We start from the raw sequence: 20,000 nt of genomic DNA, 5'->3' as shown, positions 1-20,000 counted from the left end.
GGCTCCAGAACTCGTTGCTCTGACTGGAGCACAGGTAGATCAGCTGACCGTTCTGAGTGGGCAGACGGTCGTCCACCTTAACCTCCACCCACTGACCGTACTGCCAAAACTACAGAGAGAGAGAACGATTCAGTGCTCAGTTCAGTAAATGCTCCAGTTTAAATGATTCAGATGGATTTAAACAATTCAGATCATTATAATGATTCACATCAGTTCAGGATGTTTTACTCCCACAAAAAGTGCTATTAAAATAAATACTAGATAAAATACTGGAAGAAAATTAAATGAGAAAATTTTACATTTTTAGATTCTGTGAAAATGTGGAAAATAAATAACTTTTCAAGACTGCAGCACTGAAACTACAGAAGCTTTTACAAATATATAAATATTTATACATGTTCAAAAGTTTGTAATTACTTATCATATTAATCATTTTAACAAAAAATTAAGTCATGACATGCTAATATTTAATTTACAGTACATTTATTTTTGGCAAGTAATCCACCTCCAGATTTGACCACCAAATATGACGCATTTGAATATTAGATTTATTGTAATTTCATTCTGGAGAGTAATTTTATTAGAATTCTATATTAGTAAATATACAGTATGTTCTATATTTGCGATATACACATGAGAGATATTGAAAGGAGTGAATAGATTTATCAGTGGATATGAATATTAATGATACTTTATTGTAAAGTGTAGTAAGAGACAGACCCTGAAGGAGAAGCAGCCGGTGTATCCTCTCTGAAAACTCTGCTCCATGGGAACCACTTGCTTCAGCAGAGGAGGACACAGAGACACGGAGGCCAATGCCGAGAGGAACCAGCAGTCGTCTAACACAGAGGCAGAGATCAATAACTCTGAGGCAGAGATCAATAACTCTGAGACAGAGATCAATAACTCTGAGACAGAGATCAATAACACAGAGGCAGAGATCAATAACTCTGAGACAGAGATCAATAACTCTGAGACAGAGATCAATAACTCTGAGACAGAGATCAATAACTCTGACAAAGAGCATATTAACAATATCATAAAACATTAAACCACACCTCCAGTTTAAACCTCCTGACTGAGCGACTCAGATTTACTTCATACTTTTACTAAATAATTTTACAAAATTAACTTTTTTCCTTTAATCAGTTCTAAGATGTAAAGGCTATGCAGTGGGCGTGGCCAAAAGTTTTGCCTTAATCTTTAAAGGAAAAAGATGGAAATTTTTGAAAAAGTCATAACTTTGGACCGCCGATAGCAGGTGCATGAAATATCCAGGGATTTTACTTTTCAATTGACCAAATAATTCAGAGTAGATACTGAATAATTAATAATTAATTTGAATAATGATTCATAATTTATTACTGAATGATTCATAGTAGATTAATACAGATGGATTACAACATTAGTATTATTATCATTACGATTATTATTATTACTAGTGGTAAAGTCCAGGCTGATATGTCAACAATATAACAATAATATTTGTCTTATGATATGAATTATGATTTTTTGTGGACTGATAAGTTGAAACAGATCAGCAGTGTCACGTTTAAAACATCAGAGAAAATATGAACAGACTGGTTTACACGCCTCCCTGAATCCAGTTAAACAGGACTAATTATGTATCTGTAATGAAACGTGCGGCTGGTCAGGGCTATGAGTGCTGACCGTATCAGCCACATACTCTACTAATACTAATTTATCACAGTAATTATAAATATTGTATTATAATAATAATAAGGACTGGGCAATATGACAATATTTATAATTATTATAATGTGTTTTTCTCACTCAGGACTCCCTGACAGACGTCCATCCGTGTGGCTCCGTCCACTATGAATTGTGGGAAGGTGCAGAGCTCCTGCAGGAGAGACACAGGTCAGATAGTCACTCTGGTTCTACAGCGTTTAACCCCTTTAATCTCAGTCTTATTACACACTGAGGCTTATTACTCAGTAATTACAGGGACCCCAGTGTAAACTGGCTGAGCTGTTCTCAGATAAACTGCCCTGAGGAACATCAGACACCAGCCTTAACTATTGACTATTACTTGACTATTATCACACAATAATTCATAAAAGATGCAGAATAATTCACAGTAGATGTTTAATAATTGACAGTAGATGATGGTGAATTATTGACAGTAGATGTTTAATAATTGACAGTAGATGATGGTGAATTATTGATCGGACATATGAATATGAACAGTTCATACTGACCAGTGGTCGTTTCCACTGTACAGCAGGTTGGAGCTGAAGGTCGAGGGGAAATGAGAAATCCACAAACAGCCGCGGAGCAGCAGGAGAATCTTTACTCTTCGACATCTCTGAGCTGAGTCTCGAGATTCCAGCAAGACGAACCCTTCAACACACACACACACACACACACACACACACACACACACACACACACACATTAATATGACTGTTGGGATAGGCTCCAGCACCGCCCCCCCGCGACCCAGAAGGAGAAGCGGCTTAGAAGGGGTGTGTGTGTGTGTGTGTGTGTGTGTGTGTGTGTGTGTGTAAACTATATTGCACCATTACAGACTCGATGAGCTCCAAATCTTAAAGGGGAATTCCACCAACTTTCCAAAATCCCTCCATTATTGAATGTTTGAGGTGTAAACAGAGTGATTCAGAGTGTTTATTTACCTTTTACCCTTTTATTTCCCATCCAGAACCACCAGACAACCTACACTGGAATCTGGAATAATGAGTTTTCTTTGGGGACTATTTTGCCGCACAGCGCCCTGCATGTCTCCCTCCACCATGAATGGAGTTGAAGTTCTCTAAACTCTCATAAAACAGCGTCTCAGTCATCAGGCAGTGAATTCAGAACCAGCTCATGTAGGAACTTTCTGTAGGAGCTTTTAGAGGGACGTCTGGTTCCCATCACCACCACTGTGAGGAGCTTTTAGAGGGACGTCTGGTTCCCATCACCACCACTGTGAGGAGCTTTTAGAGGGACGTCTGGTTCCCATCACCACCACTGTGAGCGGCTCTGACTCGGTAAGTTTATCTAGAACAGAGAACCGCTCAGAACCGCTCTGTTTACATCTGAACCGGTTCAATACACAGAAATGTTTTGGGTGGAATTTCCTTTAAGGCAGGTGGGCCACTTAATTGAGCTAAAACATTAAACCTGCAGGTTCTAAGCTGCTGCTTAGTTAGTAAATTAGGAGTCAATTATCCGGGGCGGATGCATCAGATTGTGGTTCGAACCCGACTCTGCGTGAAGGCACGTCTGCAGGAGCAGCACTGTTCACTACTGAGTAACGTCTGCTGTTTTCAGATCCTGTGGGTCTAAAAGGAAGCGCTGAAGCTCCCGAGTGAGAGGAGGAACCAGCAGTGAAGCAGGACAACAGAACAAAACTACACTCAAAAGAGAGAAACAGTGGAACCGAGGAGAACGTTCTCACTAATGTAATGTCCAGTACTTTTGAAAAAGTATCAGCATTAGCAGAAACAAAGCGGGATTCCACTCACCTGCGCCGTCCGTTCACTCCACACTGAACTCCAGTGACGGCAGACAGGCGTCTTCCTACCTTTCCCCCACTGACCCCGCCCATTTATCTGGCCACAGGTAAACACACCTGCAGGCCATATGAAATAAAGCGGAGGGATCAGTTTACAGGGCTTCTGCTCTGACCCCTCAGCAGAGAGCTGTGTTTACTATGAGGTCCAGTATGAGCTCAATGTGGCTACATGTTCAGGATGGATAGGAACAGCGTTCACTGCAAAATCGGCTAAATCCACTGCAAGAACACCGATTTTTACAGTGCAAAGCACCGAACGTTTCTCTCACTGCCTGTGAGAACCGCAGACTGTGGCGCGAGAATTCCGGCCCTGTTCAGACGAAACCTGGACGTGCTGCATCTCGCAACACAGCTCAGTGCCAGGAAGGATCAAATTCCAGATCCCAATCAGTCCCGCTGTCACTCCGTCATTCAAATGAAAAAAGCCTCCACCCAAAAACCTCAATTATTTTCCCCACACATCAGGAAAAGGTTCTTCAGGCTGATTCTTCAGAGGGTTTAACAATAGAAGAACCATTTCCAAAAAGGTTCTATATAGACCTTTTTTTTTGCTAAAGAACCTCTTTTTAAGAATTTGGGAAAAATTAAACTTTATGATGATTGTAGGAAAACAGTACGTCGGATTAAAGAGCTGCGCACAATCCTGAATCCAATTGATCCAGAACATTCTCCTCAGTTCCATGTCAGTCTTTAACACCGGTTCTCTTTTGTGGGTTTAATTTTGTTCTGTTGTGCTGCTTCAGCTTCGGTTCTGCTTCATTTTAGACCAAAAGGATCCAGACAGACAGACACAATCACATCTAGGGGCAGTTTAGCACGTCCAGTTGGCCTGACTGCATGTCTTTGGACTGTGGGAGGAAACCAGAGAACCCGGGGGAACCCCACGCAGACACAGGGAGAACATTCAAACTCCACACAGAGGACCCTGGTCGCCGGCTGGGGACTCAAACCCGGACCCTCCTTCCGCCGATTCATTTTTTTTATCTGCTTATTTTTTTTATTCTTCTGCAGGATTTTTGTCCACTAACTCGTGCTCAGGGTTGCCAGATTGCTCCTTTAGTTTACCTCCAAAAAATGTTCATAATCTGCCAAAAGGCGTGAAAAACTGCCCAAAGGTTCACATTCAAAACAGTCCGAAGGGCCATTTCTACCACTTTTTTAAAAAACCCAAAAAAACAAAAATCTTTTTACTTCATTTTTAGCTTCCTGGTCAATCATCTAATAAACACCTGGACAAATAAAATATAAACACTTTTATTAAATAATCACATCATTTGATTTTTGTTCGCTGTGATGAGTCTGATGAGACTCGTTATCAGAAAAGTGATAATGTTATAAGTGTAATTGTTCCTCAGACACACTGTTTAAACCACCTTTACCTTTGTAGGCTCTGCTGAGTGGATCTGGGTCGGTCCAGTTTCCTCCTCTAGCAGAACTGAGTAACACAGAGTGAGCTGGTCAGTCTGTATCTGTACTGGACGTAAAAGCACATCATTACACCAGAAATAAACTGGCCACAGCGACGCTGAGGGAGCCGGTGAGGGCTACAGATGGGCGGGGCAGCGGCCTCCTCCCAACAGGAGTGACCGTAATGTGTGTCAGTGATGTGGGGAAGTTAGACCTGTTCAGATTTACGCTGAATTATTAAGTAAGACAGTTTAAAATTTAAAATACTTTTAAAACTTTGCCAAAATAACAAACCAGTCAAATCCAACCAATCTGGCATCCCTGCCTGCCCCACCGCTTTGAACGATGCACTTGTATTCAGCTCTTTAATCAGACGTTCTCACAGTTACTGTAAAATTTCCTGCACTCCCCAAAAAATACGGTTCTTCAAGGGTTCTTTAGCAAAGAAAAATGTTCTATACAGAACCTTTTCGGAAAGGGTTCTTCTATTGTTAAAACCTCCATCAATCTGAAGAACCTTTTCCTGACGCAAAAAACCCTTTAATCATTCAAAGGGTTCTTTGAGTGTTTATGGTTCTATATACTACTAAAGAACCCTTGAAGCACCTTCTTTTTTAAGAGTGCCCTAGGAATGAATGGGGCAAAAGTCTGTGGACACAGCTTACATCATGATGATACAAGTCCATTAGGAACACCTTATTAAGCATCAGGGATATCATAGCAACCACCTAGCAATACCCTAACAACCACATGGGATATCATAGCAACCATCTAGCAACACCTAAGCAACCACTATCTCAGTTTCATCAGGGAGATTTGTGTATTGTTGGTTCTTCTGCAGGATTTTTGTCCACTAACTTGTGTTCAGGGTTGCCAGATGCTTGTATTGTTTACAGCCAAAGAAATGTTCATAACCTTAATAAATGCAGTTTGATTGACCCTGTAATCCCTCACCCCTCCCTTTCCAAGCGTGTAGTAGAACCTAAGGTGGCTGTCAGGTTTTCTGTTGTCGTCTGTCGATTTGTTTTTCATATTTGGGTTCTCAAATTTCTCATAGCACAGAACGTCCAGCAGCACCGACAGCAACCACTGATTCGTCCTCTCTCTACGTCTGGAGCTACAGCGCCAACATACAGTAGCCAAGCCGCCGCTTCAGTGTACAAGCGTGAAAAGCGCCCTCTAGAGGCAGAGTTTGGTTTGTCTGCTCTGGGCTACAGCAGAAACATCGCGGCCTCTGCTGAAGAGCAGCTGCTCACCGTGTAGATATGAAGGGTCATTCTAAGGTAACGAGAAGACGATTCAGTTACAGGTGATTATCACTGACGAACACATGGCTTTGTTTACTCCACTCCACTTCTGAGAGAATATAGATCAACCTAAAGCTCACACACTGCACCTTTAATGACTTCAGCAACTCGGACCTCTTGAGAAATTCTGACATTCCGAATGGGAATTACGAGTCGCTTGGATGGAGCAGCATCTACGACACCTGGTGGACCTCCATGGTTTGATTAGCATAGGGCTAACTGCATGCGTAAAACGTGCTGGTGAAGTTCCAGTGACGTCCAATTTCCCAGCGTCTTATTCCAAATTTTATGTTCCCAAAGGGGGAGTGGGGGGGGGTGGGAATTAAGACTTTTTAGCTGATCTATCACTTTAAACTCAAAAGCCTGTAACTGTAAAATCTTTATTGTTTTCTCTCACTGCAGATTCTTATTTATGCAAATGTGTGATTTCCATACAACTAACTGACATTTCCTTCAGGCTTACCTTCATGAGCGGGTGAGTGAGTGAGTGAGTGAGTGAGAGAGTGAGTGAGAGAGAGTAAGAGAGTGAGAGAGTGAGAGAGTGAGTGAGAGAGAGTAAGAGAGTGAGAGAGTGAATGAGAGTGAGTGAGAGAGTGAGTGTCAAGTTACTGGAAAATCTGCTCCAGCCTCTGCTTTAACTTGAAAAGAGCCTTAGCCAACTACAGGGAGTTCACGGCACAACTCAACAAACCAGTTTTGATCTCCTTCTTGATTTATTGAAGGATCGCTTGAGATTAGGTTTAGGATTAGGTTGAAAACCTTAATAATAGAAAACACAAAAGCAGAAAATACTTCAATTACTATACAATCTACTTTCCAATAACAATAAACGCCTTTTTCTTAACAATTAAACTGAATATGCCTGTATTTTAAGGTGCTTTGTGTTAAACTTAATATAGCATAGCTACCTCTCGTGCTAACTACAACTCACACGTAAGCTAACTAGCCTGCACAGTCCAATATGTCTAAACTCACATTAACGTTAACGAACATCGACAGTTTAAATGTAACGATTAAAGTCTTTCACCAGTGGTATCCCAGTAGATGGCCAGTAGGTGGGGCTTATTCTTCTTTTATTGATTAAAGTTTGATGGGCTAATCTCCTGCAACATCTACTTGTGGCTCACACAGCATTCGTGTTTTTCTTCTGGGGCTTTTTGTGTGTGAAGCACGAGAGCTGTGAGAACCTGAGCTTAACTTCAAAACAAAAGTCCCCACCTATTTAGTATCTGGCAGCACACCTCCCACTTGAGCTCCTTGTGTTTCAAACCCGAGGAGGTCACACCATTCTTCTGTAGAAACTGCCAGCTCTAGTTTTGTTGCTCTTCAACTGGTAGCAAGGCCATTAAACGTCTAACGTCCCTGTGGAGGATTGTAGCAGGAATCCTTTTGGTTGCCGTTTTCACAGTTTTCGTGCTTTCCTTCATAGAGCCCCTACTTGGTGACTTCTTAACCATGACTGGGTTACTTGGAACTGTCTGCACTTTGACATCTCTCACAACACACTTTGAACTGGCCAATTTGAACTGACCCCTCAAGGCATTTTGATCAGCTAGCCAAACAATGTCACCTACAGAAACGTTCCTCTCTCTTGTGTGCCACTTGCTTCTGACGAATAAGTTCGAGCCTGCCAACTGACACCACTTTCTCCAGAATTTGTCTACCTCTGATTGGATAAGCCTCAATCTTTTGTATGGGTAACCTTCGACTTGGAAGTCACCTGGGTCTCCTTTCACGTAGGCTCTTCCCAACAGCAGAGAATTTGGGGTAATGTACTCCACACACTCCTCTTGAACTTGTGCTTTAGCATCTATAGGCCTTTCATTTGTTAGATTGGCTGCCATGTACACAAACGTTTGGAATTCACCCCATGTAAAGATGCCACCACCACCCAAGTTCTGCAGGGCTCTTTTTACTGCCTCAGCTGCTCCATTCCTGTGGGGTGAGTCTGCCGGATGGATCTTCCATGAACACTCTGTACCATGTTTGCCAAACTCTCCTTCCATTCCTGACCATTCCAGGAGATCTAGGAACTTGTAAAGGTCTTCAAGAACAGATTTAGCCCCTACAAAGTTAGTGCCAGGGTCAGACCATACCTTCTTTGGGTGCCCTCTCAATGAAGTGAATCTTTGATAGGCTAGCAGAAATCCCTCTGCTGACATGTCGCTGACAATATCTGCATGTATGGCCCTAGATGCCATGCAACTGAATACAATTCCCCAGACTTTAAGCCTCATTCTCCGCTTCACCTCATCTTTTACCTCATAGGGTCCAAACAGGTCCATGGTGGTGAACTCAAATGGAGCTGCTGGTTCTGTCCGTTCTGGAGGAAGGTCACTCATTATCTGTTGACATTGCTTTGCCCTTGCCTTTCTACATGTTACACAGCTGTTTACAATATTTACAACTATCCTTCGGCCCTTAACTACCCAGGCCTTCCTCATCTTTAAGAGTGTCCCTGCTACACCTTCATGATTCACACTGTGGGCCTCCCGGGCTAATAGTGTAGATAGCCATGCCTCACGTGGAAGAATGGGTACTGCATTTTTCTCTTCACAGAAAGACTGAATCCTACCGCCACAGAGTAGTAGACCATACTCTTCATCTTTAAAAACTACTAACCTGTATGTAAATGTACTAACCTATTAAGGGTTGTCTCGGGGAATGTTACTCCTTCCTGAGCAATCAAACAAAGATCTTTGAAAGCATTTTCATGCTCTTTTACTGTAAGAACAGGTGTCTTAAGTTTTCCATTCAAGGAAAGTGCCTCCCACTTTGACTGCTTTGTGGTTTTGTTCTTCAGATCTAACCACTTGCTGGTGGCTCGCCTCACCCAAGCAGTGACTCCAACCAGCCTGGATAAACTGCTAAACTTCTTTACATCCAGAAGGTTTTTGACAACAGTTCCAGCTTGTATCTTTTCTGGTAAAGGTTCACCGAGTCTTTTTCTTGCGCCAGGTTCCGGTGTATTTGAGCAGAGAAAAGGTTGAGTTAAGCCAGTAATGCATCTGCCTTTGGATTCTTAATTCTTGAGGCTCTTATGAGGAACATCTTCCAAGTTTCTTTTAACTTCAGCTCTCGTCATTACTGCTGAAAATGATTTTCTTTGTAGCTTATTGATGCTGTCTCTTGCAGCAGTTGCAACATCTCCAGCAGACTTTATTGGCCATTCTTCCAAAGGCTTTTTCAGGAACGTTGGTCCATTCTGCCAACCTGCATCCTCTTGAAGATCTTTTAGAGTGGATCCCCTTGTGATAATGTCAGCTACATTGAAACTTCCTGGAATCCACCACCAGTCTTCAACCGGACCAGCTTTTTGGATTTCTCCAATCCTGTTGGCAAAGAATGTCTGGTACCCATAGCTTTCTCTCTGAATGGATCCCAGCACTGTTTGACTGTCCACTAGGTGGAACCAGCATTCAATCTCCATCCGGCCATGCATCTCTACATACTTTCTGAGCCTGGTTGCAAAGACCGCACCACATACCTCAGCTTTGACTGCATCTCCTTTCTGGTCTAGGGGTGTTAGCTTGGCCTTGGATTCCACTAACCTGACGTCAATACCTTGGTCCGTTTCCCACCTAAGATACAGAACAGCTCCGTAGGACTTGTCACTCCCATCCGAGAAGGTAATAGCCCAAGGTCTTCCCTTCCATCCTGATGGCGTGAGGCTTCTATTGAATTTAATTTGTCCCAACTGTACATACTCCTGGAACAATTTTATGGCCTCTTTTCTGAGCCCTTCGGACAGCATCTTGTCCCAGGTTTCTCGGGAATTGTCCCAGATTCCGACCTCCTGTCTCCTGAAAAGCCTTTCTGACAAGGATAGCACCCTTCTGCTTTATAGGAGTAACTAACCCAATTGGGTCATAGAGTCCAGCTACCTGGCTTAGTAGTTCTCTTCTGGTTAAAGGATCGGGTGTATTTGAATTCACTTCTTCCATCAAAAGGTCCTGACCTGTTCGAGTCTTCTTTCTCTTTTTTGAGAAGTTGATTGAAGTCATCATGTACAGTTTATCATCCTCTACCAGATAACCAATCCCTAAGGCTTTGTTATCTCCTTACCTCAACTTATTTGGCAATATGAGCATCTTGTTTTCTTCAGAGGGGCTCTTCATTGTGTGGGTTTCCTTTATGCTCTCCTGCCTCCCACTTTTCCCTGACCAGACCCATGGCTTCAAGGAAAATCCACCAGCTTCCAGTATCCCCTCTATCTTTTTGGTGATATCTGTTAGCCTCTTTATGTTGTTGTGAGATGCGAGAATATCGTCCATGTAACTGTCCTCTTTGAGGACTCTGCGTGCCTCCTCTAGATGATAAAACTTAGTGAGTCTTGCAGTTTCTCGCATAGCCAGCTGTGCTATGCACCCAGCAGCACGGTCTCCAATATTCACTCTTGTAATGGCATATTTCTCTATTTCTTCTTCTTGTTTGTCCCTCCAGAGAAACCTGTGCAGGTGCATTTCAGGCTCCTCTAACCACACAGAGTTGTACATCTTTCTGATGTCTCCCAAGACAGCATGTACTCCTCTTCTAAATCTGATGAGGACAACACTGATTGGATTCAGAACGTCCGGCCCTTTCAAGAGCAAATCATTCATACTCACTCCCTTAAACTTCTGGCTACTATTCCAAACCAGTCTCACTGGGGTTGTGACAGAGTGGGGATTTGGGGCCACAAGGTGGCTTAAGTACCACACTGGCCCTTTCCAGGTTTCAGTCATCCCATTTGTGAGCTTCTTTGCTGCTCCTCACTCAATCATTTCATGAATTTGAGCTGTATATGCGGTGAGCCACTCTTATTATTGGGAAGAGAAATAGGATCCACTATCCAAGGATATCTTGCATTCCAGTGTGGAGACTTACTATGCTCATCTTCCTCAACATAGGTAAGGCCATCTTTTATGATTTCAGGGTCGCTTTCCTCTGATAAAGTCATTTCCTTCCCTCCAGGTTGGCAGTTCCTGCATCGGCATCCACCACACTTGGGCTCACAGGCTGCACCGACACTGTCCCACCTCCACCATTCTAGGAAGTCTCGGTGACTAGTAGTAGCAGTGTGCTTGGCCTCCAACTCACCAGTAATCTCCTCATATCTGACTGCAGCAGGTCTCATGGAAAGAGCAAAGTGTGTCTTCGACGAAGAGATCAGGGTGTGCTCCACCCACTGTTTTCCCAAGGGGACTGTTCCACATAACAAGGTCCCCCACAACTTTCAATCTCTGTGGAGCAAGTCTTCCTTCCCTGTGACTGATGAGAAGTTCAATTTTTTCTGGCCTCTTCAGCTCCTCAATCTCTACTTCAGGGAAGAATCTCTTTAGTTGTTCAGGTTTAACTGCCTGGTGGACTTTGGCCATTTCTTTTAGGACATAGCAGACAAGCTTGTGAGTGCGTTCAGTTCCCTTTGAGGTTTTGATTCGGACCTTGAGCACATATCTCTTTGTAGCTACTTTAGTGGTCATTCCACCAACACCATGTACAACTAGTGTGATCTTCTCGCTCCTCAAGTTCAACCTGTCAGCAGCTTTATGAGTGATGTAGTTTGTGTCCGAAGCCAGGTCTATAAGGGTCCCAATCTTCTGTCCTGCATTGGCAGTCACTTCCATCAGCATCATAATCACAGGAAGCTCTCTCAGCCCACTTTCCTTTAAAAGTCTAAGTTGGGGCTTGGACGCACAGCATACTTTGGATGAATTGTTGGTAAAGGCCTTCATACACCTTTCTGCCAATTCTGGGGAAAGTTCACCCAAGAACCTCTCCTGTTCTTCTGTGAGCTTTTTGTCTTTTGTTGAGTTTCCACTCTGCTTTTCCTAATGTCTCTGACTTGTCAGTGACTTTAAGTGACTTAAAGTCAGTGACTCTCAAAGATCTCCTCCTGCTTTTTTAGGAATGTGAGAAGCACGTCAAAATGGTGTGTGTGACATTATTGCTGGGGTCAACCATGAAGACAAGCCAGTCTTTCTTGACAAATTCATGAAGCTTGCTTTCAATGGACTTTAAAAACCCATTGATGGTAATGGCACCAGTATCTCCAAGATCTGCAAGATCTGTGAGGACTTTTACTACAGCCTGTATCAGATCCACCATTTTCCTTGGCTGATTTCCTTTCACAGGTGGAATTTTCTCCAGTTCTTTGACAATCTCTAAAGCAATGGAGCACTTATTACCAAATCTGTTCTTGAGAACTCTGAATATGTCAGTCGCTGTTTTGTAGGTGGGTAGTCTAAGATCTTTAACAATCTTCTCAACTATGCTGTCAAGAAGCTGGATCTTTTTGACCTCTTCTGAACTGGATGGTTCTCCTTGCTTTTGTAAACTCTCCCAGTCTCTCTCCCAACGATAATAATCTCTATTTTTCTCTTTCAAGCCTCTGACCCTTTTTTGAAAGTCACTTCTCTCTGCTGCAGGAACCCATGGCTCCCAGACTGATTGAGCTTTGGATGCCTCCTTGAGAAGTTTCTCCAACACAGTTTGATGGACTTCATCGCCTTCACAATTTACACTTTCCACAGCTATTGTAAGTGCATGATCACAGGCATTTTCAGCTTCTTTAACTGCAGCTATCAATTCGTCTGCCCCATATCTGGTCCAGAGATTAGTTTGTACAACTCTTCCTACCTCCTCCAATCTTTGCCCACAGTCATTGGTGACTTTCTCAATATCTGCCTCTTGCTCTTTATCAAGTGATGCCTCTTCACCCTTTTCTTCTGCCTCTTCTAACAGCCCAGTCCTGAAATCATTTGCTTCATTGACCCTCCTTGCTGAAGCAGAAAGCTTTGCAAATTCTTCTCTGAGCTCTGATTCAGTTAAAAAGCCTACTGTCCTACTAAGGTAGTTAGCCAGTCTTGTAAAGTAGCTCTTTGCAACTGACCTCTTTCTTTAGTTGACCCAAGCCTTTGCTTACTTCTTCTGCCATTCTCAACCTGAGAGTTTTCTTCTTTTCCTTGCAGTATTAAAGTATTAGCTTTAACTTGCTTTAACTTGAAAAGAGCCTTAGCCAACTACAGGGAGTTCACGGCACAACTCAACAAACCAGTTTTGATCTCCTTCTTGATTTATTGAAGGATCGCTTGAGATTAGGTTTAGGATTAGGTTGAAAACCTTAATAATAGAAAACACAAAAGCAGAAAATACTTCAATTACTATACAATCTACTTTGCAATAACAATAAACGCCTTTTTCTTAACAATTAAACTGAATATGCCTGTATTTTAAGGTGCTTTGTGTTAAACTTAATATAGCATAGCTACCTCTCGTGCTAACTACAACTCACACGTAAGCTAACTAGCCTGCACAGTCCAATATGTCTAAACTCACATTAACGTTAACGAACATCGACAGTTTAAATGTAACGATTAAAGTCTTTCACCAGTGGTATCCCAGTAGATGGCCAGTAGGTGGGGCTTATTCTTCTTTTATTGATTAAAGTTTGATGGGCTAATCTCCTGCAACATCTACTTGTGGCTCACACAACATTTGTGTTTTTCTTCTGGGGCTTTTTGTGTGTGAAGCACGAGAGCTGTGAGAACCTGAGCTTAACTTCAAAACAAAAGTCCCCACCCATTTAGTATCTGGCAGCACAGTGAGTGAGAGTGAGAGAGTGAGTGAGAGAGAGTGAGTCAGTGACTGAGAGTGACAGTGAGAGTGACAGAGTGAGAGTGAGAGACAGAGAGTGAGAGAGAGAGTTGAGTGTGACTGAGTGAGAGTGACAGAGTGAGAGAGACAGAGAGAGAGTGACAGAGTGAGAGACAGAGAGTGAGAGAGAGTGAGTGAATGAGAGCAGGACTACAGCAAAGCCCTCATTTTATGATCAGCACATTTCTGACTGTTATTTGGTCCATGAACCGTATTTTGTGTTGATTTCTGATAGTTATTTGGTCACTGGATCATTTAGTGGTCAGTTGATCTTTTCTGTGGTCAGTTGATCTTTTCTGTGTACTATAACTGGTCACAGTAGTTTCGTAGCTGCGATGACCAAAAGATCAAGGAGAAAAGATCAAAGAGAGTAAACCGTTCTGACCTGTGAAGTTTGCCTGTTTATTCCCAGTAAAGCTTAAAGGGCTCATATCAGGGAAAAACTCCACGTTCTTATTTCACACAGGCTGAAATAAACTCCACCGGGCGCCGATACTGTGTGCTTATAACGCTGTAATAAAGTGAAAATGTAAACATATGAAGATGTAACGTTAAGATTAGCGTGATGTTTACAGACACTCCTCATTTTTGCAGTATGAGATCATCTGGAACTGACCTGTGAACCTTCATGTTTACTGTATTTACTGTGTGAGAAGTAAGGAGTTCTAAGCGAATCAGGATCACGGAGACTCTGCTGTCATGAAAAGTGAGTTTTATTCTGACAGTGTGAGGCAGAGCAGTCGAGTACAGCGCCTCGCGTAAGAAAAGTCCTCAGAGTGTCCGGCTGAGTCCAGTCTCAGCTCAGTTTACAGGTGAGTCTGTGCGTGTTTGATGGATGTGGAGCTTCACTGTGACGTTGCCATGATGCTGGACACACCTGGAGAGAAAACAGAGGAGGACAATGTTTAATCCGCTTCCTGCATGCAAACTCTGTCTGTCCACCCAGGACAGTGAACTCTGACCAGCGGACAGAGAAATACATGTATACAGATCGTTAATGCGGCTAATAAACTCGCCAGCAGTTCAGAGTCAGTTCACAAATCACGAGCTGCCCATTCAAACACTCCGACTGCAGCTGAAGAACGTCAAATATAATCTACTTCATTCCCCTTAAACGGCGCAGCTGCTACATCCAGGAGCCTCAGGCACCGTTTAAGGGATAAGCCAGTTTCAGCCTCATAACTCCTTTTCTGACAGGCATGAGATGTTCTAAGAATTTCTACTGTGGTTCTATCAGGTTCTCAGTACTTAAGCAGCTTTTTGAGATGCTACTTTTGCAGTTCTACTCAAGTAGTTTTTTTTTGGAAAGGTACTTTTACCTTTACTGCAGCCTTTACACGGGACTTTGACTGCCGGATGGGTTTAGGAAACTCTGACTCAAGAGATCAAGTTTTCTCTCATCACTGAGTGTTTGCAGGGTTCTAGCAGCAGAATTTACACTGCTTTAGAAAATCTGGTTTTAGCTCTATCATTTGTTTTTATTTTAAAACATTAATGTCTGCAGACACTGCAAATTCACTGTATGGCCAAAAGTATGTGGACGCTAACGTGCCCTGCTAATTTTTGAGTTCAGGTGTTTCAGCCACACCCATCGCTAACATGTGCGTAAGCACACAGTCTTGCAGCCTCAATAGACAAGCACTGGCAGTAGAATTAGTCGCACTGATTATGTCAAAGATTCCACCTCTGCCACGAGTCAGTTTGTGAACTTTGTCCTGCTAGATCTGCCCCAGACAACTGTAAGTGCTATTATTGTGAAATGGAGAAACAACAGCTTAGCCAACAAGTGGCAGATCACTCAAACGCACAGAAAGGGACTGCCGAGGGCTGAAGTGCACAGTGCCGATCCTCTGTTGAATCATCACTAAAGAGATTCAAACTGCCTCTGGAAGCAACATCAGCACAATATCTGAGCATCAGGAACTTCATGAAATGGGTCTCCATGCCTGAGCAGCTGCACGCATGGCTAAGATCACTATGTGCAATGCCAAGTGTCGGCTGGAGTGGTGTAACAAGCCGCCACTGGAGTCTGGAGCAGTGGAAACATGTTCTCTGGAGAGACAAATGCTCTGATGGACTAGTCTGGGTTTGGCGAATGCCAGGAGAACGTTCTCTACCGGAATGCAGAGCCAGCAGTAAAGTTTGGTGGAGGAGGGATGATGGGCTGGGCTGTTTTTCAGGGTTTGGGCTCTCAGGTCCAGTGAAGGGTGATGTTGATGCTGCAGCACAAAGACATTTGACACAGTTAAGCTTCCAGCTTTGTGTCGGCAGTTTGGGGAAGAGCCTTTCCGGTTCCAGCAGGACTCAGTGCCTGAGCACAAAGCAGCTCCATTAAGACATGGAGTGACCGGTTTGATGTGAAGGAACTCCAGTGGCCCTCACAGAGTCCTGACCTGAATCCCTCTGAACACCTTTGGGATGAACTAGAGTGGAGATTGAGAGCTGGACCCTCTCGTCCAACATCAGTGTCTGACCTCAGAAAAGCTCTTTTGATGGAATGGGCAAAAATTCCCATAAACACACTCCAACATCTTGTAGAAAGATTCCCAGAAGAGTGGAAGTCATAGCAGCAAAGAGCACCAACTCCATATTAATGCCTATGGATTTAGAATGAGACGTCCATCAAGCTCATACAGCTGTGATGGAAACTTCTGGCCATATAGTTCACAGATGATCTATCGTCAGTGCTCTTCACGAGTGCAATTAGGTGTAATTTAAACAATGAATAAAAAGCAGTTACTCTCAAAGTCGATCTTCTCCACGATGTTCTTGGGTTTGATGCTCTCCTCCTGATTATAGATGAAGATCTGACCTTCATTCTCCACCCAGCCGTACTTATTCATCCATACCTTCACCTGCGTATCTGCAGAGTGAGAAAGAGAGAGACAGAGAAAGAAAGAATGGAGTGAGAGAGGGAGAGAGAATAGAGAGAGAGACTCAATTAAGCCAATGATGTCCGTCTGCGGCAGTCAGAGGTAACTAAGGCTAATATTAGAGAGGTGGTTAAACAGGCCCAGACGATGTCCGATGCCGTAATCTGCTCTGGCCCCATCCCAATGCGGCGCGGCGCTGAGGCCTACAGCAGGCTTACAGCGTTAAACCGCTGGATGTCCAAGTGGTGTTCCGAAAATCAAGTGGGCTTTATAGACAACTGGTTACGTTTTGAGGGCAAGCCTGGTCTTATAGGTAGGGATGGTGTCCACCCCACGCGGGAGGGTGCTGCCTTACTTTCGTGCAGCACAGCTCATAGTCTTTCAGTTAGTCGGCAGAATAGTGTAAACCGCTGCTGACAGTCCAGAGCCGGGACCAGGCCGCAGACAGACAGGCTAAACCGACCGTCTGTGATCCGCCTTGAGGCGTCACCCAAGATTAACCTTATTGAGACTGTGTCTTTGCCCCGAATTAAAACTAAATTTAATCACAGAAAAACTCAATCAGTCCGTTTAAATAACCTAATCAACATATATCCATGTTCTGATGATGGCACTAACACCTTCAATCTAAAACTTGGACTACTTAATATAAGATCATTAAACTCTAAAGCAGTCGTCGTAAATGAAATTATAAGCGATCGTAAATTTGACTTTTTCTGTCTCACTGAAACGGGTTAGACCAGATGAATATTCAGCTTTAAATGAAGCCACGCCTACAGGCTATAAATATGCACATAGGCCAAGATTATCAGGCGAGGGAGGTGGAGTCTGTATAATATACCAAAATACTCTCGATATCAGTCAGAAACAATGTGACGCCTTCACTTCCTTTGAGGTCCTCTCTATTCACGTCACAAACCCGGTCACAAAAAAGACGTTTTCATTATTTAACATTTACAGGCCACCAGGGGGCGACTCTGAATTTATAAAAGAATTTAGTGACTTGGCTGCAAACCTGGCTGTGTGTAATGATAAAGTAATAATTGTAGGAGATTTTAATATTCACTTTGAGAAGGTAGACGACCCATTAAAAAGGGCATTTACCTCAATCCTAGACTCTGTTGGTTTTACCCAAAATGCAGCAGGGCCTACACACGATTGTAGTCATACGTTAGATTTAGTTTTGACACGACGTCTTAACATAGACAAGCTTAATATCTTACCGCAAACCACAGTGATCTCCGACCATTACCTAATTTTATATGAGCTACGACTTAGCCGTAATATATATACGTCCCCTCGTTATTCAACAAAGCGCTCAATAAAACCTTTTACTGCCCTACAACTTATAGAAAATCTCCCAGAGTTATCAACCCCAGTCTCCACTCCATCAGACCCAATGGAACTACATTTACTAACCAATTATTTAGAAAATACCTTCAGATCCACTTTAGAAAATGTGGCCCCACTTAAAATAAAAAGAATAAGGCAGAAAAAGCCGCGTGGTACAACGATAAAACCCGGACCTCAAAACAAACAGCTCGGAAATTAGAGCGGAAATGGCGTCAAACCAAGCTGGAAGTGTTCCGCTCTGCCTGGAAGGACGGCCTTATAGAGGATAGAAATGCTCTCACTGAAGCTCGCTCAGCATATCTGGCCTCGCTGATCGAGAATAATAAGTATAATCCTAGAGTTCTGTTTAATGTGATTTCCCAAATCACACAAAATCAGGCAGGTAATGAACCAGAAATCCCAGCAACTCTCACCAGTGAAGTTTTTATGGACTTCTTTAATAATAAAATTGATAATATTAGACAACAAATTCAACCCACAGTATCAAACCCAGCTTTGCTGCCATCTGACTGGCTGATATAGAACAAAACACAGCTGTAGAAAAGAGCCTGGAAACCTTTTACCCCCTCCCACAGCTGGAGCTAGAGAAGATTATCTCCTCTGCAAATTGCACAACCTGCACACTCGATGCAATTCCCTCAAAATTACTCAAAGAAGTCCTGCCAGTTATTATAAACCCTATCTCAACTATAGTAAACTCATCCCTTAGTCTGGGCCATGTACCCAAAGCTTTTAAACTAGCAGTTATCAAACCCCTGATCAAGAAACCAAATCTTGATGTTGCCGTTTTGTCCAATTACAGGCCTGTTTCTAACTTACCGTTTATATCTAAGATCTTAGAAAAAGCTGTGGCCCAACAACTTAGTTCATATCTACACAAGAACCATATATATGAAAAATTCCAGTCTGGATTCAGGCCACACCACAGCACTGAGACGCTCTAGTTAAGATAACTAATGATCTTCTTGCCTCTGATCAAGGCTACATATCTCTCTTAGTGCTACTTGACCTCAGCGCGGCTTTCAACACAATAGACCACAATATTCTCCTAGAAAGGTTAGAAAACATGGTTGGAGTCACAGGGACGGCCCTATCATGGTTCAGATCTTACCTATCAGAACGTTATCAGTTCGTTAGGGTAAACAATTTAGCTTCCAATTATTCAAAAGTGAGATTTGGAGTTCCGCAGGGCTCTATATTAGGACCATTACTATTTACACTATACATGTTACCGTTAGGCACAGTTATAAGTAATCATGGCATAAACTTTCATTGTTACGCAGACGATACTCAACTGTACAGATCAGCCAAGCCTGATGACCAACACAGGTTAAAGAATATGGAGGACTGTGTAAAAGACGTGAAAGGCTGGATGTCACGCAACTTCCTCCTATTAAACAGTAACAAAACAGAGGTTCTCCTTCTGGGTCCAAAATTAGCAAGAAGTAAATCACCAGATTTAATCCTAAATCTCGCCGACTTTCCAGCCGCACCTGGATCAGCAGCTAAAAATCTCGGCGTTATAATAGATTCAGATTTATCATTCGATCAACACACAGGCGGCATCACTAGGACAGCTTTTCTACATCTTCACAACATCACCAAGATCAGAAATGCCCTGTCCCTGCGTGATGCAGAAACACTAGTACACGCATTTATTACTTCCAGGCTAGACTACTGTAACGCGCTACTGTCAGGATGCACGAGCAGGAATTTAAACAAACTCCAACTAGTCCAAAACGCCGCAGCCAGGGTCCTCACTAAAACTAGAACATCTGATCATATCAGTCCAGCGCCATCATCACTTCATTGGCTGCCTGTTAAATTCCATATTGATTATAAAATCCTTTTATTGACGTATAAAGCCCTACATGGTCTCGCTCC

General features: G+C 43.0%; 2 protein-coding genes across 3 annotated transcripts in view; both read right to left on the bottom strand.

Annotated features, from left to right (window-relative positions):
* The window catches only part of zgc:85932 (uncharacterized protein LOC405875 homolog), a 39,519-nt gene extending 35,930 nt beyond the window's left edge, over nucleotides 1–3,589 (bottom strand). The window contains exons 1-5 of the mRNA XM_037531218.1: nucleotides 3,492–3,589; nucleotides 2,223–2,364; nucleotides 1,795–1,864; nucleotides 721–839; nucleotides 1–109 (exon numbers count right to left, since the gene is read on the bottom strand). The exon at nucleotides 1–109 is cut by the window's left edge and continues 25 nt beyond it. Coding sequence (XP_037387115.1) covers nucleotides 1–109; nucleotides 721–839; nucleotides 1,795–1,864; nucleotides 2,223–2,364; nucleotides 3,492–3,574 — 523 coding nt within the window. The 5' untranslated portion in view covers nucleotides 3,575–3,589. The remainder of the gene's footprint in view (nucleotides 110–720; nucleotides 840–1,794; nucleotides 1,865–2,222; nucleotides 2,365–3,491) is intronic.
* A 10,996-nt stretch (nucleotides 3,590–14,585) lies between these two features.
* eif3k (eukaryotic translation initiation factor 3, subunit K) overlaps nucleotides 14,586–20,000 on the bottom strand; it is a 12,257-nt gene continuing 6,842 nt past the window's right edge. For both annotated transcript variants that reach the window (XM_037547677.1, XM_037547678.1), the window contains exons 7-8: nucleotides 16,631–16,753; nucleotides 14,586–14,767 (exon numbers count right to left, since the gene is read on the bottom strand). In XM_037547677.1, the coding sequence (XP_037403574.1) occupies nucleotides 14,736–14,767; nucleotides 16,631–16,753 (155 nt within the window). In that variant the 3' untranslated portion in view covers nucleotides 14,586–14,735. The remainder of the gene's footprint in view (nucleotides 14,768–16,630; nucleotides 16,754–20,000) is intronic.

The sequence above is a fragment of the Pygocentrus nattereri genome, chromosome 19, assembly GCF_015220715.1.
Source record: "Pygocentrus nattereri isolate fPygNat1 chromosome 19, fPygNat1.pri, whole genome shotgun sequence".
In the NCBI taxonomy this organism is placed as follows: Eukaryota; Metazoa; Chordata; class Actinopteri; order Characiformes; family Serrasalmidae; genus Pygocentrus; species Pygocentrus nattereri.
Note: the sequence above shows the minus strand (reverse complement) of the source record. Positions and strands in the feature narration are given on the sequence as shown.